This window comes from Primulina tabacum, chromosome 12 (genome assembly GCF_025594145.1).
Source record: "Primulina tabacum isolate GXHZ01 chromosome 12, ASM2559414v2, whole genome shotgun sequence".
NCBI classification, from domain to species: domain Eukaryota; kingdom Viridiplantae; phylum Streptophyta; class Magnoliopsida; order Lamiales; family Gesneriaceae; genus Primulina; species Primulina tabacum.
The window spans coordinates 4,740,783-4,768,113 of NC_134561.1; the positions used below are offsets into that span (position 1 = coordinate 4,740,783).

General features: G+C 37.6%; 1 protein-coding gene across 1 annotated transcript; it reads right to left on the bottom strand.

Moving 5' to 3' along the window:
• Positions 1-16,204: 16,204 nt before the first annotated feature.
• LOC142521051 (uncharacterized) lies at positions 16,205-18,267 on the bottom strand. Its single transcript, XM_075624230.1, has 2 exons — positions 17,111-18,267; positions 16,205-17,039 (listed from the first exon to the last, which is right to left on the bottom strand). The coding sequence occupies exons 1-2, from the start codon at positions 17,744-17,746 to the stop codon at positions 16,341-16,343; spliced, it is 1,335 nt and encodes a 444-aa protein (XP_075480345.1). The 5' UTR covers positions 17,747-18,267; the 3' UTR covers positions 16,205-16,340.
• Between the last annotated feature and the right edge of the window lie 9,064 nt (positions 18,268-27,331).

Sequence of the window (27,331 nt, forward strand, 5' to 3'; positions counted from 1 at the left end):
CCTCATCTCCTCGACCCTGATCCAGCCCCACCTGTTGCCATGCACACATACAGACACGACAACAGCCGGATAATTCCGGTGAGAATATAATCCCAGTATAAATCAACGAAAATGCAATCATATAATCAATACAAAGCATGCAACATATATCAGATATATATATCAAAATCTGGAAATAAAATCAATATGATGATGTCAATCCGACTCGTGACTCCACGTCTCAGACTAGACTCAATCCTAGTCTAGGGATCCCGGTTTCCAGACGTTGGCATTCCTATATCGACCAACAGTAATAGAAGAAACTCCGATTCTATCCACGTCGATAGAACCAAACATCCATTGTCTTGACCTATCTGTCACAGACTGTGGCACAATCGCCAACACACTATCTTGTGACATCGTGCAATGTGCCCGTGACGATCCCACCACTATCAGGCACTTCTGTTACAAGATCACTCGTCTAATACTCATCTATTACATGCTTCCTATAAATCAATAGAACATCATATAATAATCAAATCAATACATATAATAACAATAACTATGTGATTTAGGGAAACTCAAGTATATCATACTCGAGTCGTTCTCCCGGTACCACATTGACTTATACCTTTCGTTTGTAGTCCCGGTCTGAAACAATATCAGTTCTGAACTCAAGACTGTCTCTGTAAATCTGAAACGATATATCGAGAATCATAATATCAATATTCCATTCTCAATTTACCACTGAATCTGATTAATCTGAATTTAATTCAAATCATCGGCATAACGACACAATCTCAATATCCCCGTAAATACCATATCAACAAATATCAATTACAAATCATAACCCATATCCGATACAATCTGTAATCAATCAATAATCTAAATCTGTCCGGTTTTCAGTCCATATAATCAGAAATTCATAACAATTCCATAATCAATCTGTTCTTCGATCTGACTTCGATTCTACGATGTTTAACATATCCAAAACACCATATATGAATCATATCAAATTCCCACAACATCATATTTTCAAATGATAGCAGAACTCAATAAAACTTACGTCCAGTTGTAGCTCGTAGCGAGAGGAGTACAGAACTGTGTCCGGATTGAAAATCGGATAACCGAATCTCGTAAAATCACCAATCTATTGTACAAAGGATTTTGACAAATCTCTGTAGCTTTTCCTCGGTTCTTGCTGATATACAATGAAGGAAATGAATCTTATATATCTCCAGCAAACATGGTAAAGACAAGTATCATATTCACTTCCCATAATTGCACTTTAGCCCCTGAAGTCTTAACTTTTTGCAATTTGGTCCTCAATAACTCTTTTTAAATTCCATTTCAATCCTAATTAATTTCAAAAACCATGGAATCTAATTCAACATTCCAAAATTCATAAATTAAATAATCTCGGATTAAAATGGTAATATCTAGGGCCTTACAATTCTCCCCTCTGAGACATGATTTCGTCCTCGAAATCGTAGGCAGTCAAATCATATCAGATAACAAGATATAACAGAAGCTAAAATACAAGACTCACATCAGTGAAATAACTCTGGTAATTCTGTCTCATATCTGATTCAGTCTCCCAAGTAGCTTCTTCAGTGCCATGACGAGTCCATTGCACTTTCACAAGAGGAATAGTCTTCGTTCTGAGCTGTTTTTCTTTACGATCGATAATCCGAATCGGTTTCTCGACATAACTCAATGTTTCATCCAGCTCGGTCTCGTCTGGCTGAATAATATGGGAATCATCGGGGAGATACTTCCGCAGCATAGATACATGAAGGCGGTAAGGCGAGTCGATAGGCACGATCTCCTATCTTCTCGAGAATTTCATATGGACCAACGTATCGTGGAGACAACTTCCCTTTCTTGCCAAATCTGACAACTCCTCTGAAAGGTGAAATCTTCAAAAATACTCTGTTTCCTGCCTCAAATACCAACGGTCTACGTCGAATATTAGCATATTTGACTTGTCTGTCCTGAGCTGCCTTCATTCTTTTCTGAATCAGCTTTACTTTTTCCGTCATATCTCTGATCATGTCAGGTCCAATCTCAGGAACCTCAGAGATATCATCCCAATACAAAGGGGATCGACACTTCTTTCCGTACAACGCTTCAAATGGTGCCATCTCAATACTCGTTTGATAGCTATTGTTGTACGAAAATTCACAAAGCGGCAATGCATCTTGCCAAGTAGCGCTAAAATCAAGCACTACAGCTCTCAGCATATCTTCCAATGTCTGAATCGTCCGCTCTGACTGTCCGTCAGTCTGTGGATGATATGCGGTACTCAGATGTAACTTCGTACCTAGAGCTTGCTGCAAACTCTGCCAGAAGTGCGAAGTAAACCGAGGATCACGGTCTGAAACAATCGATTTCGGCACTCCGTGCAATCTAACCACTTCTCGGACATAAATATCGGCCATCTGGTCATATCGGTACGTCATTTTGTATGGAATAAAGCATGCTGATTTGGTCAATCGATCAATCACGACCCAAATCGCATCACAACCTCGGGAGGAACGTGGTAACTGTGTCACAAAATCCATGGAAATGTGATCCCATTTCCACTCAGGAATGGACAAACTCTGTAACAATCCTCCTGGTTTCTTTCTTTCAGCTTTCACCTGTTGGCAATTCAGACATCTGGAAACAAATTCGGCAATGTCAGTCTTCATTTGTTTCCACCAAAACTGTCCTTTCAAATAATTATACATCTTTCTGCCACCAGGATGGATACTGAATCGACTGCTGTGCGCTTCAGTCAATATCTGCTGTTTCAACTCTGAAACATTCGGCACAACAAGACGTTTATTCACATACAGTACATTCTCACGTACCCGAAACTCTGATTGATGACCTGATCTGACCATCTCAATCGATTTCTGAACTTTCTGATCAACTTTCTGAGCCGCTTTAATATTCAAAATCAGCTCTGGTTCAGCTTGAATAGCATATAATCTCAACGGTCTACAATCTGTCTCAAATACCAATCCAGACAAACAGCAGTCTTCAATCAAATGTGAAACACCTATTGTCGATAAGGATAAAGCACATACCTTTCGACTCAATGCATCAGCTGCTGCATTGGACTTCCCCGGATAATATTTGATTTCACAATCAAAGTCTTTCAGTAAATCCAGCCATCTTCGCTGTCTCATATTCAGTTCTGATTGTGCAAACAGATATTTCAAACTTTTGTGATCAGAATAAATTTCAAATTTCTCACCGTAGAGGTAGTGTCGCCATATCTTCAAAGCAAATACAATGGCTGCCAATTCAAGATCATGAATTGGGTAGCGAGTCTCGTGTGGCTTCAGCTGTCTCGAGGCATAAGCAATCACATGCCCTCGCTGCATCAACACACAACCCAAATCTCTGTGAGAAGCGTCAGAATAAACAACAAATCCACCAGTACCTGAGGGGATAGTCAGTATCGGTGCACTGGTCAATCTTTTCTTCAATTCCAGAAAACTGGACTCACAGTCTTCTGACCACACAAACGGAGCATTCTTCTGAGTTAACTGAGTAATCGGTTTGGCAATGCTCGAGAAATCTTTAATAAACCGACGGTAATATCCGGCCAAATCCATAAAACTGCGAATTTCGGGCACTGATGTCGGTCTCGGCCAAGAAATCACTGCCTCAACCTTACTGGGATCCACTGATATACCGTCTCCGGATATAATATGCCCCAGAAATACTACATGTCTCAACCAGAACTCACATTTCGACAGTTTAACATATAGTTTCTCAGCCCTCAAAATTCTCAATACAGTTCTTAAATGCTCAGCATGCTCAATCATATTATTCGAATAAATCAAAATATCATCAATAAAAATGATCACGAAATCATCGAGATATTTCTGAAATACACGGTTCATCAGACCCAAAAACACAGCTGGAGCGTTGGTCAAACCAAACGGCATGACAATAAACTCATAGTGTCCATACCTGGTTCTGAACGCTGTCTTCGAGATATCAGAATCCCTGACTCTCAGCTGATGATATCCAGATCTCAGATCGATCTTGGAATAAATAGAAGAACCCTGCAACTGGTCAAACAAATCATCTATACGGGGCAATGGATATTTATTCTTTACCGTTGCTTTGTTCAGTTGCCGGTAATCAATGCAGAGTCTCATTGAACCGTCTTTCTTCCTCACAAACAACACGGGAGCACCCCAAGGAGATACACTCGGTCGGATGTATCCCTTGGCCAATAAATCCTCAAATTGATCCTTCAACTCTTTCAGTTCAATCGGTGCCATTCTGTACGGAGCTCTAGAAATCGGAACTGTACCTGGCATCAACTCAATGCTGAAGTCTATCTCTCGAATCGGAGGCAATCCAGGAATCTCGTCTGGGAAGACATCAGCAAACTCACACACCACTGGCAAGTCCGCCAATGATGGACTCAACTTCAGTAAATCAACTGAATAGACAAGGAATCCTTCCGCTCCTTTCTGCAGTAATCGAGTCATAGATAATACGGATATCAAAGGAATTTTGGCTCGAGAACCCTTATCGTAAAATTTCCACTCCTCAGCCATCTCAGGTCTGAATCTCACAATCTTGTGGAAACAATCAACTGTAGCTCTGTACTTGGTCAACATATCAATTCCGATAATACAGTCAAAATCAGACAACCCAAGCACAATACAGTCTAAGTCAACCTCATGCCCGTCATATCGTAGTATACAAGATCTAACAAAAGTCACTGATACAAGATCTTTTCCCAAAGGAGAAGAAACATATACTACAGTAGATAGGGACTCAACAGGTAATGCATGCATCAATGGAAATCTCTCAGAAATAAATGTATGTGATGCACCAGTATCAATCAATACATAAGCAGGGTAACCAAAAATAGAACAGTTACCTACAACGACATCATCAGGTGCATCCTGTGCCTGCTCCTCAGTCAAAGAAAAAACTCTGGCCTGCTGTCTCGGAGGCTGGCTCACTGTCTGGCTTCCTCTGCTGTGACTGGGTAGACGGTGCTGGCTGGAAAGAATGGACAGCAGATGGTCGTCTCCCGGTCTGAGCCACTGATCCAGATGACTCTGCTGCCTGGGATCCCTGTGCACCTCTCTGGGGACATACTCTGGCAAAATGTCCCTGCTGTCGACATATACGACAAGAGCCAAACACTCCTCGGCACTGTTCTGTGGAATGCTTCCCTCCACAAGTGATGCAATATGGTCCTGTATAACTTTGGCTCTGACCAGTCTGTCTCGAGCCACTGGAACTGGAAGAATTGCTGCCAGACTTCTTAAATTGTCTTCCTCTGGCTTTCGGATAGTCCTTCTTTCCACCACTGCTGTTACCACTCTCGAATCTGGGAGGGGGTTGCTGTGGTATCGGTGCTGGGGCAACATATGAAGCTCCTCTCTGTCTCATCAGACCCACTTCTGCTCCCTTTGCTCTGTTCAGGGCGTCAGCAAAGTTGTTTGGTCGTCCAGTGTTCACCAATGTAAATATCTCCGGATTCAAGCCATTGATGAACTGATCAGCCACCGCTTCTTCATTCTCGGCCACATGTGGAGCAAATCTCAGTAGTGTAGAGAATTTAGACACATATTCCTCAATGTTCAACTGCCCTTGTCTCAGATTCGCAAACTCAGCACCTTTATCCTTTCTTTATGACACAGGGAAGAATCTCTGATAGAATTCGGTTTTGAAGATATTCCAGGTAATAGGCGTACCTCTATGCTCCAATGCCCTCTTCGTTGTAATCCACCAGTTCTTTGCAACTTCATGCAACTGGTGCCCTATCAGTTTCACTCTCCACTCGTCTGTATAGTCCAATGAATCAAACAACATCTCTATGTCATCTAGCCAACTCTCACAATCCACTGAAGTCTCAGTACCTTTCAGAGTCGATGGATGGAAAGACTGAAATCTCTTCAGCAATGTTTCCATTGGAGTTGCTGTGACATCCATCGGAGGATTTGAGGTACCACCTTGTTCTGGGATTTGTCTGGGAGGCATATCTGATTATCAAAAGGGTTAGCAATCCAATAAAACAAATATGTTTCAGTCCCTTTCTGATCATCTTACCTCTGATCAAGAATTGGTTCTGATTCATTTTCAATATACAGGTTACCATATCAAATCAGATAATTCAGTAAACATGTAATATTGAAATCAGTAAAACATGCTAGCAATCAAAAGCAAGAAAGAAAACTCAATCTACCCCGCTCACTAGCTTCTATTCCAGTCTAAAGGATCTATCGCTCTGATACCACCTGTTGTGGGGACCCGGACGCTAATCATGTTCTTAATCATCATTGGGACAAATTAATCAACTATAATAACCAGGGTCTAATTTTTTTTTTAAAATACAGTATTAAATACGGAACGTAATGGAATTCATCTATTATACATATCAGTATAAATAAGGTACAAGTCGTGTACAACATACATTCAATACAAACTAAGGTTTAACAGCTAAATATCAAGTGTTCAAACCCTATCTACAATAAAGTCCGTAGTCTCCACTTTATCACGATCTCTCCTCATCTCCTCGACCCTGATCATGCCCCACCTGTTGCCATGCACACATACAGACACGACAACAGCCGGATAATTCCGGTGAGAATATAATCCCAGTATAAATCAACGAACATGCAATCATATAATCAATACAAAGCATGCAACAGATATCAGCTATATATATATCAAAATCTGGAAATAAAATCAATATGATGATGTCAATCCGACTCGTGACTCCACTTCTCAGACTAGACTCAATCCTAGTCTAGGGATCCCGGTTTCCAGACGTTGGCATTCCTATATCGACCAACAGTAATAGAAGAAACTTCGATTCTATCCACGTCGATATAACCAAACATCCAATGTCTTGACCTATCCGTCACAGACTGTGGCACAATCGCCAACACACTATCTTGTGACATCGTGCAATGTGCCCGTGGCGATCCCACCACTATCAGGCACTTCTGTCATAAGATCACTCGTCTAATACTCATCTTTTACATGCTTCCTATAAATCAATAGAACAACATATAATAATCAAATCAATGCATATAATAACAATAAGTATGTGATTTAGGGAAACTCAAGTATATCATACTCGAGTCGTTCTCCCGGTACCACATTGACTTATACCTTTCGTTTGTAGTCCCGATCTGAAACAATATCAGTTCTGAACTCAAGACTGTCTCTGTAAATCTGAAACGATATATCGAGAATCATAATATCAATATTCCATTCTCAATTTACCACTGAATCTGATTAATCTGAATTTAATTCAAATCATCGGCATAACGACACAATCTCAATATCCCCGTAAATACCATATCAACAAATATAAATTACAAATCATAACCCATATCCGATACAATCTGTAATCAATCAATAATCTAAATATGTCCGGTTTTCAGTCCATATAATCAGAAATTCATAACAATTCCATAATCAATCTGTTCTTCGATCTGACTTCGATTCTACGATGTTTAACATATCCAAAACACCATATATGAATCATATCAAATTCCTACAACATCATATTTTCACATGATAGCAGAACTCAATAAAACTTACGTCCAGTTGTAGCTCGTAGCGAGAGGAGTACAAAACTGTGTCCGGATTGAAAATCAGATAACCGAATCTCGTAAAATCACCAATCTATTGTACGAAGGATTTTGACAAATCTCTGTAGCTTTTCCTCGGTTCTTGCTGATATACAATGAAGGAAATGAATCTTATATATCTCCAGCAAACATGGCAAAGACAAGTGTCATATTCACTTCCCATAATTGCACTTTAGCCCCTGAAGTCTTAACTATTTGCAATTTGGTCCTCAATAACTCTTTTTAATTCCATTTCAATCCTAATTAATTACAAAAACCATGGAATCTAATTCAACATTCCAAAATTCATAAATTAAATAATCTCGGATTAAAATGGTAATATCTCGGGCCTTACAAGATCTGCAAAGTTAAACTAAAAAACAATTTATAGCAATTACAAATCAAGAAATTTGAGAAAAAAAGGCAAAAAAATCGTTACAAATAATATACATTGAGTACATTAATAATTATTACTAACAAGTAAATTAAATTCATACAGAAATAAATACACTACAACACATGCATATATCTATGTATACTATGTATATCTAACATAAAATTAAACAGCACATAAATTAAAAGACCTAACATTAAGGATATAATTTCACATGCAGCTTAAAAATAATATATATATATATATATATTGTACACGCAGTATAAATAGTTAATGTCATATTTATATACATCTAACACAATTATAAAGATTTTATACTACATATATATATCTCTAATACATATATGTATTTATATATTTCCAAAACATATGCACATATATATTTATGAACATATATATGTGTTGTGCCTAATATTTCAGAAGCCCAAAACAAATACAACAGATGAAAGCCAATTGTTATGTCCAAAAATCAAAGAAGCCCAAAATTCGGCCCAAGTGGAATTGCAGTTGGCCCAATGAATCAAACGTAGTATCAGTTGCTGCCTTTGCCCGACGTGAAAGAACGTGGATTGATGGGGGAAGGGAAAACTGCTGTGCGGAATGTGAGAAAAAGAAAAAGATAATCAGATAGGAAGGACACAAAAAAAAAATCGACAAAAAGTCTACAGCGACTTCTCTGCAACTTTGCTCTCATATACTTTGTCGTATATTTTTATTTCCAGCAATCGTCTTCCATAGATTTCAAAATGTTTATTCAAGTTTCTTGTAAAAACTTTGTTCGAATTTATAACGGCATAACAAATGTTGATGTTGTTTATGAGTTCCCCCTTTAAGTTTATTATATTCGCCACTTCACGTTCTTATTTTTGGAGCCATTTTGAGGGAATTAGAACGAATGATCGAATCGAGATTCACAACGTTTGATTAGAAGTCGGATTATTTCACAAATTTGGCACGAACACGTGCCTGGCACGCCCGCAATTTTCGTGACAAACAAGTTGGCACGCCCGGTGGGACACAATGCCTCCAAAGCGTACTGAGAAGAGTGAAGGAATTCCTCCATCACTGGGGAAAGGTCATCGCTCACAAGAAGAGTTTCAGGAAACTGATGCAGAAGGAAGAACGGTTGAAAGGCTCGTACACCAATTCGAGGAAAAGACTATGAAGGAAGGAATTGCTGTTTCTGGTGGTGATGGTTCTTCGCCGAACTTCATGTTGGCCATGGAGAAAAATATCCGCAGCGATCTCAAGGAAATGACTCAAACTTTCGCTACTCATGATGGAATTTGTGGCAGAAATGAAAGAATGGAGAAAGTCTGCAAAAGGCGAAGTGGTTATACCAGAGAGTGATAAACTTCAAGAGAATGGCGTCAAGCTGCTGAAAGATCAAGGCCAAGGATCAGGAGTTTCTCAGGCAGGTGAAAGTCGCCGCTTGGGGGAATCACGAATTCTTGAATCTGCCAGGGAAGGGAGATACACTCATCCGCACAAAAGGGATGAGGAGCTGGGGTTGAAATTCCAAAACTGCAGCAACAATAAACAAATGGCTGGTAACGTGTTCTCTGTGACGTCTCCTAACTTACATCCAGGGATGTATGTTGATGGGGGAATGCGTGGATATTCAGCGCCAGGTTTGGGGAATAACACTCGGGGGGCAATCTATCCTCCTCACCAGTTAAGACAAACTCCAACGTTGGATTTTGAGATGGTACGTGATGTGATTCAAGAATTGTATGGCCCAGGAGTGAGGTCAATCAACCGACCAGAATTCCATCAACCGTATCCTGATGTTGTGGATCGTGACAACCCTTATCCAAAAGGATACCGCATTCCAGACTTCACGTTATATTCCGGGGAAGACGGTCAATCCAGCGTGGAACATGTGGCCAGGTTTACAATTCAGTGTGGGGAATTGGCAAATTTGGAGAACTTTTCTAATTACAAGTTACGTTTGTTCCCCAATTCCCTGACCAGTACTGCTTTCACATGGTATGCAACACTACCTCGAAACTCTATTATGACTTGGCACGATATGGAACGTCAATTCCATACACAATTCTTCCGGACAGTACCTGAGATTAGTATAGCGGAATTGTCAAGGGTGGTCCAAAAACCGGGGGAATCTGCCAATGATTTCATTTGTAAGTTCAAGAAGGTGAGAAGCAGATGCCGAGTTTTCCTCCCTGAATCAGAATACGTGAAGATGGCACAGCGAGGACTCGATTTTGAACTTAGAAAGAAGTTCCAAGGGATGGAATTCCGTGATTTTTATGAACTTGCTGCCAAAGTGTCAGAGTATGAGGAATTGTTACGAGAAGAGAGTCATAAAAGAAAGTCTACAGTGGGCTCTTATTTTCAGGAAGTGGAGGAAGTTGCACTGGCAGAAGTAGCAAATTCCAGATCACGCACTGTCCCTTTATTGAAGCGCAAGAGTGAAGAACTTTCCAAGAAAAACATTCCTCCGGTGCAAACTCCTTATACTTTCGATGCATCAAAGACGGAGGAAATCTTCGATCACTTAGTGAAGGAAAAGTTCATAACATTCCCCCCAGATCACAAGCTACCCATGAAGGAGGAGTTGAAAGGAAGAGATTACTGCAAGTATCACAATTCCTTCAACCATAATACTAATGCTTGTTGGGCGTTCAAGAATGTCTTGCAGGAAAGAATCAACAAGGGAGTCCTGAAATTTCCCGAGAAAAAGGAAGCGATGATAGTGGATGAAGATCCTTTTCCCCCGGTAGCCAATGTGAACATGGGCAGTACTGACTTGCGTTTCTTGATCAATGAGAGGAGAAGGAACGGGTACGGGAACAGGTCCATCAAACCAAGATTTACCATAAAGAAGTGTTGGGTGCCTCGAAAAATGATATTTGAGGTCAAGGAGAAGAAGACAGAAGCTGTTCATGAAAAAGATCACTATTACAGTGGAGGCGGTCTGCATTATACTGGGAGGAATATGAGGTATGACAGGGAATCCATGGCCAAAAGGCCAGGGAACCAGTACCTCAGAAGGGGCCCACCTCCTTGGTCGATGAATGGCGAGAGGAGAGCTGACCGGCAGTTATTTCAGAAGACAAGACAGAGGCCATCCTTTCTGGATACTGATAAAAAATATGAGAGGAAGTCCCGCTTTGTTGTTCCTCCTAGAGCAGTTCCCGACGGCGTGTGGAGGCGAGTAGAACATCCAAAGTTTCCAAAACCTCTTTCTCGGACCCAAAAGCGACGTTTGTTGAGGGAAAAAGCTGCTGAGCGCAGGTTGAAGATGGAGGAACCAGGTAAAGAGAAGAAAAAATTTGGAAGGAGGTCCACTGAAGATTATGGTGAGGAAGATGACGACTTGTTATCAGAAGAGGACGGTGAACCAGTCAAGAAGGCTACTTTCAAGGTGGGGCAGATCCTCGTTTCATTTGAGTGTGCCACTGGCTCGTTAATGTTGCCAGAGGAGTTTAAACGCAAAAGGACGTGTGAAACCGATGTCTTTACTGGAAATCAAAATGGTGCAGAATCCGTTCAATTTGATATGGTGAGTGAAAGCGTCGGTGTTTTTGTTGATGAAGAGAAAAGAGTATTGATGAAGCGACCTACAAATGAAATGACTAAGCATATCAAACCACTCTACATTGTAGCGCATGTGAATGGAAAGCCGTTGTCTAGAGTGCTGATAGATAATGGATCTGCTGTGAATATTTTGCCGTACAGAGTCCTTCAGAAGTTGGGGAAGAATGTGGAAGAATTAATTCCTACCGAAGTCTCCGTGGCAGCTTTTACCGGGGAGTCTACAAAAACCTTGGGAGTGTTGCCAGCAAACTTCACTGTAGGGTCCCGATCTTCGTTGTCAGCCTTTTTCGTGGTAAATTCCAGTGCTATTTTCCACGCTTTGATAGGAAGGGATTGGATTCACACCAATCATTGTGTACCATCATCCATGCACCAGTTATTGTTGATGTGGAAAGGGGATGAAGTGGAAGTGGTACAGGCTGATTCGCAGCCGTATGAATCTAATTCCAACGCAGTTGAGGCTAGATATTATGATGGAGCCTTCGGACCTATCAGAATTCGTGATTACAAGGTGAATGGACAGCAAGGAGCAGTCTACATGGACACCAAGAAAGTAAGAGAAGCAGTTGAAAAAATTCTCAAACCCAGTGCCATGGTCTCTCCTAGACCCATGGTTCGACCTATTATCGAGGAGGTCGATGATTAAATTCACTAAGGAAGAGATGGAAGTGGCTGCAACTTCCGAATGGAAAGCCACATTGTAGCAGCTGGTGACTGAAGTACAATCTCAGGAATTATGGGACATTGACGGAACTGAAGTAATATTTGAAGATGAATTTGATAATAGTGAGGAAACAGAGTTACAGTTGGAAGACATAGTCTTAGCTCCGGCTCAGATGAAAGATCGGCAGCCGGAGACTCAGGACCCTTTGAAAGAGTTGAATATGGGAACTGTGGAATGCCCTAAACCCACGTACATCAGTGATTTATTGGGGGAAGAGATGAAAGGGGAAATGGTGAAACTTCTCACGGAATTCAAAGATTGTTTCGCATGGGAATATGAAGATATGCCGGGTATAGACCGTAAATTGGTGGAACATCGACTACCAATTAAAGATGGTTTCAAACCATACCAACAGCCGGCTAGAAGGATGTCCAAGGCGATTGAAGCAAGAGTAAAAGAAGAGATTGAAAAATTGCTCAAAGCAAAATTCATCCGTCCAGTAAGATACACGGAGTGGCTGGCAAACATAGTCCCTGTCATGAAAAAAAATGGGAAGCTTCGAGTTTGCATAGATTTCAGAGATTTAAATTGTGCCACCCCGAAAGACGTTTATGTCATGCCAGTAGCTGATATGTTAATCGATGCAGTGGCAAAAAACGAGTTGATGTCATTTATGGATGGATTTTCAGGATACAACCAAATAAAAATAGCAGAGGAGGATGTATCCAAGACAGCTTTTAGATGCCCTGGAGCGATCGGCACGTTCGAATGGCTTGTTATGTCATTTGGATTGAAAAACGCGGGGGCAACTTACCAAAGGGCCATGAATACCATTTTCCATGACATGATCGGTCAGTGCTTAGAGGTATATATTGATGACATTGTTGTGAAATCAAAAAAAGCAGCAGATCACCTTGGCCATCTTAAGAAGAGTTTTATAAGGATGAGGCAGCACAACTTGAAGTTGAATCCTTTGAAATGTGCTTTCGGTGTACAAGCTGGGAATTTCCTTGGGTTTTTGGTTCACCAGTGGGGAGTAGAGGTGGACAAAGATAAGGTTAAAGCCATTATGGCAGCGATGCTACTGAAGGATAAGAAGGAGCTACAAAGATTCCTCGGTCAGGTAAATTATTTAAGAAGATTTATTTCAAACTTGGCAGGTAAAACTCGTGAATTTTCTCTATTATTAAAGTTGAAAGACTCGGAGGAATTTAAATGGAACAAATGTCACCAAGAAACCTTTGATAAAATAAAAGAGTATTTGTCTAAACCTCCTATTTTGATGCCCCCAAAACATGGTTTTCCCCTCAAATTGTATATATCGGCCGCTCAGGATTCTATTGGGTGTCTTTTGGCATAAAATAACCAAGAGAATCATGAGCAGATCATTTATTATCTGAGTCGATCACTAACAGAGGTGGAGGTTAGATATTCAGTCATAGAAAAGTTTTGTTTGGCGTTCTATTATTCATGTACTAAACTGAGGCATTATCTGATTCATTCAAGAGTTTATGTTATTTCGCAGACAGATCTTGTCAAGTACATGCTTCACAGGCCTATCTTGACTGGGAGAATTGGCAAATGGTCGCTGGCATTGGCCGAATTCACATTCATTTATTGCCCCCAAAAATCCGTGAAAGGCCAAGCCATTGCGGATTTTCTGGCAGACCACCCTATGGTTGATGCGGCAGGGAGTGCACCAGTAGATATCCCAGTATTTTATGTTGATCAACCCTAGACTTTAAAGTTTGATGGCTCCAGCACATAGAGGGCATCAGGGGTGGGAGTCATGATAACATCCCCAACAGGAGTGAAGACTGCCTTGTCATTCAACCTAGACTTTCCTTGCACCAATAATCAGGCTGAATATGAAGCATTAGTGATTGGCTTAGAGCTTTTACGAGATTTGGGCGCTAAAGATGTGTTGATTATCGGAGATTCCCAGTTGGTTCTCAAGCAGATGTCAGGGGAATATAAATGTTCGAGTTTGGCGTTGGCCCCTTACTTTACTGCTGCTTCACAGCTCCTTGATGATTTTGAAGATGTGACGTTCCAACATGTGCCAAGGCAAGACAATTGGGAAGCTGATGAATTGGCTCAAATTGCTTCTAGTTTAAAGATGTCGCCCGAGCTCACCCACAAACTCTTGTTGATACAAAAAAGAAATCATCCTTCTATGCAACAGCGAGGAATACAAGTGAATACTTTCGATATTGATGTTGACCTCGCTGGGGATTGGAGGGATGAGATAAAAGATGCATTGAGAAATCCTGAACAGAAGGTGCATTATGGTTTGAAGGTGAGGATCTTACATTATATCTTGATGGGAGATGAACTGTACAGGAAAGGGGATGATGGTTTATTGCTGCAATGTTTGGGTTTCCCAGAGGCCATGAGAGTAATGCAGCAAGTCCATGAAGGAATATGTGGGGCACACCAGTCAGGGGTTAAAATGAGGTGGTTAATCCGCAGGCATGGCCATTACTGGCCATCAATGCTGAAGGATTGTATAAGATATTCGAGAGGATGTAAACGGTGCCAAAAACACGGGAATATCCTGAGAATACCAGCTGATGAATTGCACGCCGTCATAAAGTCATGGCCATTTCAGGGGTGGGCCATGGATTTGATAGGGAAAATTTATCCTCCTTCATCTAAAGGACATTCCTTTATAATTGTGGCTACCGATTTCTTCACCAAGTGGGTTGAAGCCCTTCCTATGAAGAAGGTGGAACAGAGAGATGTTGTTACATTCGTGAAGGAGCATATTATTCACAGATTTGGAATCCCGCAATCGATCACCACCGATAGGGAACTATGTTCGTGGGTTCAGAAATGAAGGGATTTGCCGAGGATTACGGAATCCAGTTGATTAATTCTTCACCTCATTATTCCCAGTCCAACGGTCAAGCTGAAGCTTCAAACCAAGTATTGATCAAGATGTTGAAAAAGATGATGGAGGATAATCCCCGAGATTGGCACCGACTGCTATCAGAAACTTTATGGGCTTATCGGACATCAAAGAGAAGTGCTACTGGTACAAGCCCTTTCACCTTGACTTATGGGCATGATGCAGTATTGCCTATGGAAGTGGTGATCCCTTCTTTGAGAGTGATGAAGCAGAATGATTTGGAACCAGAGATTTACACGGAAGCTATGATTATGGAACTTGAGGATTTGGATGAGCTGAGAATGCAGACATATAATGCTTTGATGCTTCAAAAATCCAAGGTGGCCAGAAAGTTACAATAAACGTGTGAATAAGAAAATATTTGAAGAAGGAGACGTGGTTTGGAAGGTGATCCTACCTCTTGGGTCCAAAGACAGGGAACTCGGCAAATGGTCGCCCAACTGGGAAGCGCCATTCAAAGTTCATCGAGTTTTAGATGGAAACGCATATTGGTTGGCAAGTCTGGATGGGGAGCCACATAGAAGGTGCATTAATGGCAAGTATTTGAAGCACTATTATCCCAGTAGTTGGGTAGAGATGTCGGAGCCGAAGGGTTCATGAAGCTGGATGCGAAGGAGTTCAGTACAGAGTAGGCTAAATGGCCACTTTGTTTGGATCTGTCATAATTAACTCGTAAGGAGTTCCTGTGAATATACAAGGAATAGACTTTTAAGCCATTCCTTGCCGAACTTGTTTGTAAATAGTGATGAAGCATATGTAAATAAATAAATGTTGGCTCATGGAGTCCGTTGTAATTAGTTTAGGTAAAATGCTCGTTGTGTTAGTGGGCCAAATTGGTGACAAAGCGAAGTTCATTTAGTGCATGTCTTGAAATGTCGACGGGCTTTATTCGAGAATGTGGTTTGGCCGTTCATTGGGAATGTGCGTTGATTTGCACGTGTTGGCGTCATTATTAAAGGTTCAGTTTTTTAGAAAAATTTTGGCAGAGTTTCCTTTGTAAATGTAATATGTCAAAAATATAAACGCCTGCAAATAAATCCCAAGCAGCAGATATCACAACAAAATGAATTTTAATCATTCTCCAACATTCACAAGACAGAAAAAAGAACCAGCCAAATCATGGCAAATTCAAAAGCAGGTGCAACATGTCAAGAAAATACTACACTATGGTCCAGAAATGCCATAAAAATGCCAAAACCTAAAATAAGATCGCCATAAAGATCAAGAAAGATCAAGTTGGCGCAATTCTTCCCATTTGGACAGGCACTCGGCTCGAGTCTGTTCAGCAGCCTTCAAGTTATCCTCCCATTGTTGATAGGCTTGTTTCTGATTTATCAAATCATCACCCAGGCATTGAATGTCGATCTTGAGTTTATCGGAGGAAGCTTTTAGAACCTCACTCTCGTGCAGAAGAGTTACCATATCGGCTTTGTGTTGAGCGAGCTCCGTTTCTAATTTCTTCACCAGCTCCTCCTTGGCATCAAACTCTGCGGTCTTTTGATGCAAAGTGGATAAGGCGGTTTTTCTCTCGGAGAGTAGGCCATCCAATCTTTCTTTCTGTCCCTTGAAGTTTATTACCTGAATCAATGTCTCGGAACAAGTGGAGCTCGAAGCCTGAAAAGCAGAGAACATAGATGGCAGAGTATTCAGTACATCATGCAACGGGGATGCGGAGGAAAAATCAGGGCTACTTTGCAAGATGGACATGGCAAACAGAATGGTGCTTCTCTCCATGGTTCCTAAGGCATCAAGATTTATATTTAGAAAATGCCGCAGCGAAGCCTTGGCTGTGGCTACTTCCAAGCCAGTAGGAATATTAGAGGAGGAAACCGTAGGAGAGGCCCCTGAATCTAAAAAGCTAAAGTCAAATTCCTGATTCTCTTCAACCAAAGAGACCATCACCCTCCGTGCCGATAGATCCTATAATGCCAAAGAGAAGGTGAGACCCAAACAATAACTGACAATTAAAGGGGGAGTAGAATGGTTGTTACCTGAAAGTGGGAGCCAGCTGAGGGAGATTTCTCTGCCACATCATCGGAATAACCCCCGGGAAGAACTTTCCTATGCTTGAGTGAGGCCAAAGGAGTGGCCAAAGGGATGTGCTCATCCGACTCGGTTTCTCCGGAAGGGCTGGAGGTTGAGGAGGAGTCAAGGTTTTCCACTGTCACAGGGCCAGCTGAAGGAATGGAGGTGAGTGGTTGGATTGCCCGAGACAAATGAGTGGTGGATCGAGTCCGCCGTCTTGACGGCGAAGGAACAGATACTTGTGTCGCTTGAGCAGACGGAGTCACTTGGGTAGGATTTGGTCTCCTCTCCTTGCCTTTTCTATCATTCCTCGCAACCGACAGATCCAGGGCTTGTCGGGGACTTTGAGGATCTGCATATCCAAACATATAATATTTTAAAAGCTGAGAGTAGCAAACCATACCAAAAGCAGGAGGAAATATACCTGAAATGTCCAGCTCGGGGATAAGACAATTGTATCTTGCAGTCCACCACGCAAGGTAGTCATCAGAGGCTGAAATGGGGGCCTCCACAACAGGGGTCTTGAAATATTCTGCTTGCTCCGATAATTCGATCAACGAGAGTGAAGTGAATTTTTTTTTAGACAACTCCGCTTTCATCATTTCATTCAGGGAGCGAGGCAGATATAAAGCGTTTGAAGGCACGGTCGGACACAGACCTAACTGGGAGGGGTACAAGGTTGGATTGTAAAACTCAAAAATATGGGTACTCTGATCACGTGGGGACACCCCGCATGTACTAGGAAACGAGGATGTAGGGTGACAGTCCGCACATTTTTAACCAAGGAGGATACGTCTATCGCTTTACTGGTAGCCATATACCCAATCCACGGGTTATCATCGGCGGTGATTGTGAGGAAAGGAGGACGATGAACTTCTCGAGAGAAGGGCAGAGATCGCATAAAAGTACACACCCCTGCAACGGTGAAAGTACTCTGGCAAGCTATGAGTTCCTTCCATGACAACCTCTCAGAAAGAAGTCCGGGTGGGGATTTTAACTCAGGAAAATAAGAGAACAACCACATCTGAAGAAACCACATAACCCCATTAAGTCTAGAGAGGGGCACGTCATTCACGGCAACATTCAACCAATGGTAGAGTGATCCCAAAAACATCACACCAAGACCGTGTACATTTCCAGCGCTCAAGGACCTGGCAAGGGCCAAATATTCCATGGTCGGCTTACCAGAAGAAGGACAAAAAAGATACTTACATATCAATACCCACATAAAGGATATACGTTCCTCGCTGGTAGGGGAAGTCCTCTTGAGAGCGCTCCAGGACCTAATAATCTGGGAGTAAGATGACAGACTCCAATACTGTTCAGGGAGCTGAGGTAAGTCACGGGTATCCACCAGGCTGGCAAATTCATTTCCTAGAACGGGAAGACCGGTGAGATGCAAAACATCCTGAAGAGTGATGGACATAGGGCCAAGGGGGAATATAAAGGAATTACAAAACGGCGCCCACAGCTGAATGGCACCTTCGATGAGGTCGAGATTAAAAGTACGGTCGGTGGTGGACATTTGGATGAATTGGTAAAGGCCCTGTCTTCGCCACATTCCCTCATCAAATTTTTTCAACCTCTCAACCCAAACATTCCAGTTAACATCCCCCCGGGGTAAAGATTTGAATTTTGCAAACTCAAAGGGCGGTACGACTGCGCGATTTAGCAATAAAGCAGTTGGATCAAGGGTGGATAGAGGAAATAGCATGTTGGTGGCCTCGGTGCATAAGGGAATGTGACTATAGGAATGATCAATGGTATGATCAAAGACTTCCACCGAGTTGGAATCACCCTCAATGATCGTCGAAAGTCTGCAAATGGCATAAGATTCAAAGTAACGGGAATTGATACTTAACAAAGTACACCCAGACAAAGATGAAACATACCCGGGAGTAGACATCCCAATAACGAATTCGCCGCTAAGCGTAGAGTATTGGTTTCGATGCGTTGAAAAGTGTGCGCTCACAAGTAAAGGATCACCGGTTATCCCTACAAGGTGAAATACGAAAGGCGCTTCACGTCACATGCAAGAAAATCGAAGAAATATACATCGACGTTATGAAGGATCACGTGAGCTAAAGTTACGTATCTAACGAGCAATGAGGAATTGCCAATGTGCAGTAGTCATCCCCATAAAGCACTCAAGAACACGTAGCCACACAGAGCAATACTCCAACATAAATTTGAATAGACACAAAATACCATCCGATCGATTCAACCGAGATAATGAAACATGAAAGGGGGAAATCTACCTGTTCCCTGTAGTTTCCCGGACGGTGGATGGCGAGTGGAGGGATCACAGACCCGTGAAGAGAAGCTTACACTATTTGGGGAGCGGCGTGGCGATGAGAGAAAACCAAGCGAGGAGAAGGAGGGCGGTGGTGCACGCGGTATATTACAGACCGCAGCTCCCAGTAAGCCGAAGGGGTTTGGGCGATGGGCGAAATCGAGGAACGTGGAATGATGAGGCAAATCGATGCTTTTGTTATCCAGCGTAGGCGAGGAGTTGGGGAAGGAGGCGATCGAAGGAAGAAACGAAGGGAGTGTGTGGGATTTTTTGGGATTTGGTGCGGAGATCGAGGAATGGAGTTTAAGAGATGAAAGTTGAGAGAAACAAAATAAATCAGGATCTTTTATTGTGAAATGATTTCAATGGTTAATCTCATTTTGAAAGACTCCAGAAAAATTGGAATGCTTGGGAACTGTGCGAGGGAATCCTAATTTTTTGAAAAAAGGGATGTCTTAGCTGTTATCCTATCTTAGGAAGACTTATTCTGCCCATAAACGAGTTATTATTTGGGCTCATTCAAGGGTCTAGAGAAAAAGGACACGCTAAAACATAGCCAAATCGGCCCATGGGCCAAATTGGCTACGGGGGGCAATTGTTGTGCCTAATATTTCAGAAGCCCAAAACAAATCCAACAGATGAAAGCCAATTGTTATGTCCAAAAATCAAAGAAGCCCAAAATTCGGCCCAAGTGAAATTGCAGTTGGCCCAATGAATCAACGTAGTATCAGTTGCTGCCTTTGCCCGACGTGAAAGAACGTGGAAGAACGTGGAGTGATGGGGGAAGGGAAAATTGCTGTGCGGAATGTGAGAAAAGGAAAAAGATAATCAGATAGGAAGGACACACAAAAAAAAATCGACAAAAAGTCTACAGCGACTTCTCTGCAACTTTGCTCTCATATACTTTGTCGTATATTTTTATTTCCAGCAATCGTCTTCCATAGATTTCAAAATGTTTATTCAAGTTTCTTGTAAAAACTTTGTTCGAATTTATAATGGCATAACAAATTTTGATGTTATTTATGAGTTCCCCCTTTAAGTTCATTATATTCGCCACTTCACGTTCTTATTTTTGGAGCCATTTTGAGGGAATTAGAACGAACGATCGAATCAAGATTCGCAACGTTTGATTAGAAGTCGGATTATTTCACAAATTTGGCACGAACACGTGCCTGGCACGCCCGCAATTTTCGTGACAAACAATATGAAATAAAAATTGTTTGAAGCGTGACTTAGAAGGTTGAATCAGAAGACCAGATCTGCAAAATTAAACAAAAAACAATTTATAGCAATTACAAATCAAGAAATTTGGGAAACAAGGCAAAAAAATCGTTACAAATAATATACATTGAGTACATTAATAATTAAATTAAATTCATACAGAAATAAATACACTACAACAACATGCATATATCTATATCAGTGTTCTAAAAAGCCCGCTTAAGCTCCGCTTAAGCTTGAAGCTCGACAAAAACGCCCCGTTTCGGAGAAAAGCGGAAAAAAGAGGTTGAACTGTAGTTTGACCGAATTAAGCGTAATTAATGTGTTTAATTAAGTGTGTTTAAGCACAATTAATCGAATCTATTTGTTTTTAAATTTTTTTATTTTGAAGGTATGTCTTTTTATTTTAAAATAATAAATTAGGCTTATAATTTCGATGTTTATTTTTTAATTTTAATTATGATTAAGTATGTCTGATAATGATTTGACAAATATTTATCATTTTTAATGTGGTCTAGTTGAAAAAACAAATAAAGATTGCAATTTTGAGATTTTTATGCTTTTATAAATATGATAATTAATGCATCAGACTTAAATTTATCATATTTATGTATTATTTTATCTATTTATTGGTTTGAGATAATTACAATTACAATAAAAATAAAAAACGCTTTTTCACGCCCCGTGCTAATCTCGCTTAAGCTTGAAAAGCTTGGAGCTCGACATCCGCGCTTCGGGGCGTTTTACGTTTTTTAGAACCTTGATCTATATATACTATGTATATCTAACATAAAATTAAATAGTACATAAATTAAAAGACCTAACATTAAGGATATAATTTCACATGCATCTTAACAATGAAATATATATATGACATGAAAAAATCGTCGTTATTTTGAATATGATTTTCAAAATTCAAAATTACGACGAATAGTAGGTTAAATAATTTCGTCACAATTAGCGACAGAATGTTTGACAAAACCTTCGCTATTTTATATATGCGACAGTTTTGATAAATGATCGGGGTTATGCTAGCATGAACCAACTGTCACTGGCAAAAACGTAAGTGGATGAGATGTTCTTCTTTCGTTGTGTTATCTTCTTATTCAAGTATAATAATATATCGTTCTAGTATTTTGTATTTTTTTATAATCTCGTCAATAAATCAAGTTCCATGTTTTAGAATATCGATTGTATCGTCCTAGTGGCCGTCAATTTGTCATATATATATATATATATATATATATATATATATATATATATATTGTTCACACGCTCGTAACGAAATGAAACTCATTTAATTTATTAGACGAGGTTGGTATGAGGATGGACGTACAATATATCAAAATTATGTATATATATACTAGAAAAGTACACGTGCGTTGCACGTGAGCAACTAAATTGCTGGAAATATAAGTACGAAATTTTGATAATATTTAAATGAATTAAAATATGGCTAATAGCATTTATTAATTGAAACAAACCAAACCACAAAATCAAAAATTATGATCATAGAAGGTATATGAATCAGAGAAGTTATCTTATCCACATGAAACACTTTTCAATATACTTCTTGGTTGATTTTGATAACTTAACAACTTTTTATCGTAGTTTGTTATAATATACATATAATCATTTTGGTATACTCAGCAAGTATATATATGATCGTCTTTAACATCTATTATGTTATTTAAAATCCTCATCTGGGATATGACATGCTCGTAGTTTACTTCCCTATCAGGACGTTTTTTGGTTTTCTACATTGTTTTTATCCAGTAATATTATTTTCCAAATATTTATTGTATTGTTGAATGATTTTTCAGTTTTTGACAATCATCAACTATAACTCATAAAAATAAATGTTGTTTTTAGTCGTGATTGATTTTTACTTGTGACTAAAAGTATGTAGAACCTATATATTCTTCAACAACATAACCAATGAATGGTGCTGTAATTTCTTCAAACATCGTGATATTTGTAATATCATTTTTATATATTTAGTATCAACATATAACTATAAGTTTAATAAATTTTTAACAATTATTTCTCAATCAGTGTGAGAAAAATTTGAAAATCTTTTCAAATGACTATATATTAGAACTGTGTCATCGTTTAATCTGACGCAATTCAGGAAAGTCATTTCGTTCGCATTTTTTTAGAAGATTTGGAACAATGATTGCGTGCATCATATCATGGAGATCGGATGATATAGTTTCAATCTCATAAACAAAACAAATTTTATTCTATCGAGTTTACATTTTGTTTTATAATATTTTATATATTGTAGGACCGAGCGCTTGCTGCTTTACCAAAAGTTATAGCTAGTAGTAATGGTGCAACTCAAATCTTTTAAACCGCACAGCAGCTCAAGCACAACGGTTCGATCGCTCTACCAAGCAGGGACAATTATTAAACCCAACAATCTCCTTCCCAATAATTGTACTCCTTGCAATCAATGGGAATCGAACCTGTGACCTTTGCTCTGATACCAATTGCAAGCGCTTTACCAAAAACTATAGTTGGTGGTAATGGTACAACTCAAATCTTTTAAATCGCACAACAGATCAAGCACCACGGTTCGATCGCTCTACCAAGCAAGGACAATTATTGCACCCAACATATATTTTGGAACGACATACAAAATTAATTATTGTATTTTAAAAATCTTGAGAATGACACGGATAACGTAATTAAGATATGTATATGAGATATCATTCAAATATATATATATATATATATATATATATATATATGTATGTATCAAACTATTTGTCTTATTCAATATCTCATCTAATAATACAACTGTTTAGATTTCACGGGCATCTTATAATAGACAAAATAAATTTAATGAAATATTGTATAATTCAATTTTTATTTCACTATTCGGCTAAGTGAATTTATTTGACGATTAGTTCTCTATGTTACCATCATATATCTCATAAATTAGTTTGTTAGCCACTTTAACTAAAATAATAGACAAAAACAACCTCTTAGCCACCTCGAAATCTATCGAGATAATATTGGAAGAAATAAAGTGCAACCGGCTCAATGTCCCAATTTACTAAAAATGCACAAAATTGATCTATTGTGTTCACAAAGCTTTAGAATTGTTCTCATACCATTAAAAATAGAATGAGAATTATACACAATTTTTTTCATTTATTTCTTTTTTTGAATGAAGAATTTTTTCTTTTTGTTTATTCTTTGAGAAATATTGATATTTTATATGACATCAATATGTTGCAAACCATGAAGTAGCAACATAATTACTATATAACCCTTAAAGGTTTACACATACAATTTTCCAATTTCTTCTTCATTGTGCTGTGTTGAAATTTAAATATGAATCATTCTTGATCTTAATATTTTGCTTTAAATACGCCTTCAAATATATATATATATATATATGTTTCATGTCACTTAGTTAGACCTAATTTCAAATATATAAAAAAATGTGTTTGAATTATATCATATAGAAATAGGGACATAGTAATACGCAACATTATTTTTTTTAACATGTTTTTTTCATCCATTATGTTTGTCATAAATTTTTTGTTCAAATTTTGATTCATTTCTTAACTACATGTATGAAGAACCAACCAAAAAATATGTGGCTTTGATTGGTGTACTCTCATATATATTTTCGTATAAACAACAAGAAAAATAATAGAATATCAGAAAAATCAATTGCCGCCAACAATACTAAACAAAATGAATTTAAAAATTCATGACACAAACAACCTCCATAAAAAAATGTTAACTCAAAGTTCAAAAATAATTTATTTAGTACAATAACAAAAAAATTGAAGTATATACGAGCAACAAAATTTTATAAATTTTTCAATAATTTTTTTCAAATAAAGAGAAGGCGCCTTATTAACGTCATGGTTACATAAATATTTTACTTTTTAAAAAAACACACAAAGGAAAAAATGGGGTCTCAAAATCATCATGAAAAATCCTTTAATAAAACCTTAAGAAATAAAAATATAATACGAAGTCACATAATTTTTCTTAAATCAAAGAAAAATATTAGATCGTTGACAAAATATATCTGGCAACGATAAAACATATGTTAACTTGTGATACAATTAAAATTTAAAATAATGCATAATAATTTAATTAGAACAAAATCGTATGCCAAAAATCTACTTGATATTATCTCTTTTAACAATTTATCCATGTTTGTCGTCCACCAGAGGGCTTATAGATCCACTAATTTTTTTAGTCCACCCACCTATTAATTTCACAATAAATAATACTACAAAAATAATATAATCAAGCACATAAAAATTCAAATTCAAACACCTTCAATCAATTTAAATAAAAAATTTTGAATATAGAATATAATAATGTTGTAAAAATTTTGAATACTGATTTATAGACAGAAGTTTGAAAATACATTTGTCCCAATAAATAAAAAGATATTATCTCTTTATATTCTGATATATAAGCTAAAAACGAAGAAACATTTCATCATTTTTAATATTTTCTAAGTCGCTTCAAACTAAGTAATCTAAGCAAACTGAAAACATGTATCATGTGTTTAAGAATTAACAAAATATCTCAAGGAAAAAAAATTAAAAATAATCATTTTTGAACAAACAAATCACATAAGGAATCCAAACACAACATGATCAATACAAACGACATATAACACCAAAACATGTAATGCTGTGTTAAAAAACCAATCTCATTGCAAGAACACAAAATGATCAAATGAAACATATTATTTAGTAATATTTATTTAGCAGCATGTATAAAAAATTGCCTAAATAGCTTAAAAACAGTGTTTGGAATAACTTACATACAAACATTTCTCTCAATCATATATCTCTATTGACACATAAAGAGTTTAAAAATATCTTTATTCTAAATGGGAGAAAGAAGTTTTATATAACCTTAATATTTATTAATAATGTATTTTTATTCAATCCAACTCATCTCCATTCATCTGCCCATTACTACCTATCATCAATATGGTAGATATTTTTCATGAATTTGATCGAAATGTATAAATATAGTAATTAAAATTAAACTTAAAAGTAAATTAAAACAATAATTAGTTTGATTGAATTAAATACACTATTAATAATCTTATAAAACTAACATAAAAAATGGCTTAAATAACATCATGAACATGACAAATTGTAAAAAAAAATGGTAAAATGGTAAGGTTACAAATAAAAATCATATATTTAATAGATAATATTTATTTAACATCATATATCGAAAATTGACTAAATAGCTTAAATGTTTATATTGAAATCACCTACATACAAATATTTTCTCTCAATCACATATATTTGTTGATACATAAGTAGTCTTAAAATATCTCTATTGTAAATGGGAAGAAGATGTTTTATATGACCTTAATATTTTTTAATTATTTATTTTTTTTCAATGTCACTCATCTCCATTCGTATTCCTATTATTACTTTAATGTTCGTAATATTAATAAATTTTTTAATGTATAACATTATGAGAGTGATTTTCTATTAATTTGATGTCATTGTATAAATTAAAGTAATTTAAATTTAAAAATAAAAGTAAAATTAAAATAATAAATAGCTTGATTGAGTTAAGTGCTTTATTAACAATCTTATTAAACTAACGTAGAAAATAACTTAAAAAACATCATGACCATTATACAAATTATAAAACAAAAAAAATAAAATAAAATAGTAAGTTTACAAAGTAAAATCAAAATAATAATTAATTTGATTGAGTTAAGTACACTATTAATTATCAAATTAAACTAATATGAAAAATGACAATAAACAAAACGGTAAAATAGTAAGTTTACAAATAAAAGTCACATATTTATAATAATAAAATAAAAAAATATATGTTAGTAATATTAGCAAATTTTTTATATGTATAACATTATGATAAATTTATAAGTAAAATCAAAATAATAATTAATTTGATTGAGTTAAGTACATTATTAATTATCATATTAAACTAACATAAAAAATGACTTAAAGAACCCTATGAACATGACAAAATATAAAACAAATGAAAGGATAAAAAAGAAAACTCACAAATGAAAGTTAAGTACACTATTAATTAACATAGAAAATTACTTAAAAAATCAAATGAACATGACAAAATATAAAATAAATAAAAGGGTAAAAAGATAAGTTCAGAATTCAAACTCATATATTTATAATAGTAGTAGATATATGTAATTCGTTATATATTTAAAACAAACTACTTATTTATAGAATCAGAAAATGTGTTAAATAAAATTTAAATAATTATATTAATTGTTAGTTATAGGTTACGTGGAATTTATTCAAACTAGTAAAAGATGCACTCACGTTGCATATGTTAGTATTATTTTTAATTTGAACAAATAATACTAAACAATTGACACGAAATTATTTTCAATTTAGAAGAATTGTTCGATTTAAAAAGAAAGTTTTGTTTAGATTTTTTTATGTAAAATATGGAGTGACTCGAGGAGATTTTTAATAGGATAAGAAGGGTAATTATGAAATTAAATATTTTGGTGTCTTTTAAGATAGCCACTCTAAAAATCTCACGCTTAATATAATAATAATAATAATAATATAGATGAATGAAATTTGGTCGTTAAATGTGATATGTTCACAAGGTCCTTTAGCTGTAGTATAGTAACGTAGAAATACATGTGATATAATTGCCGCTG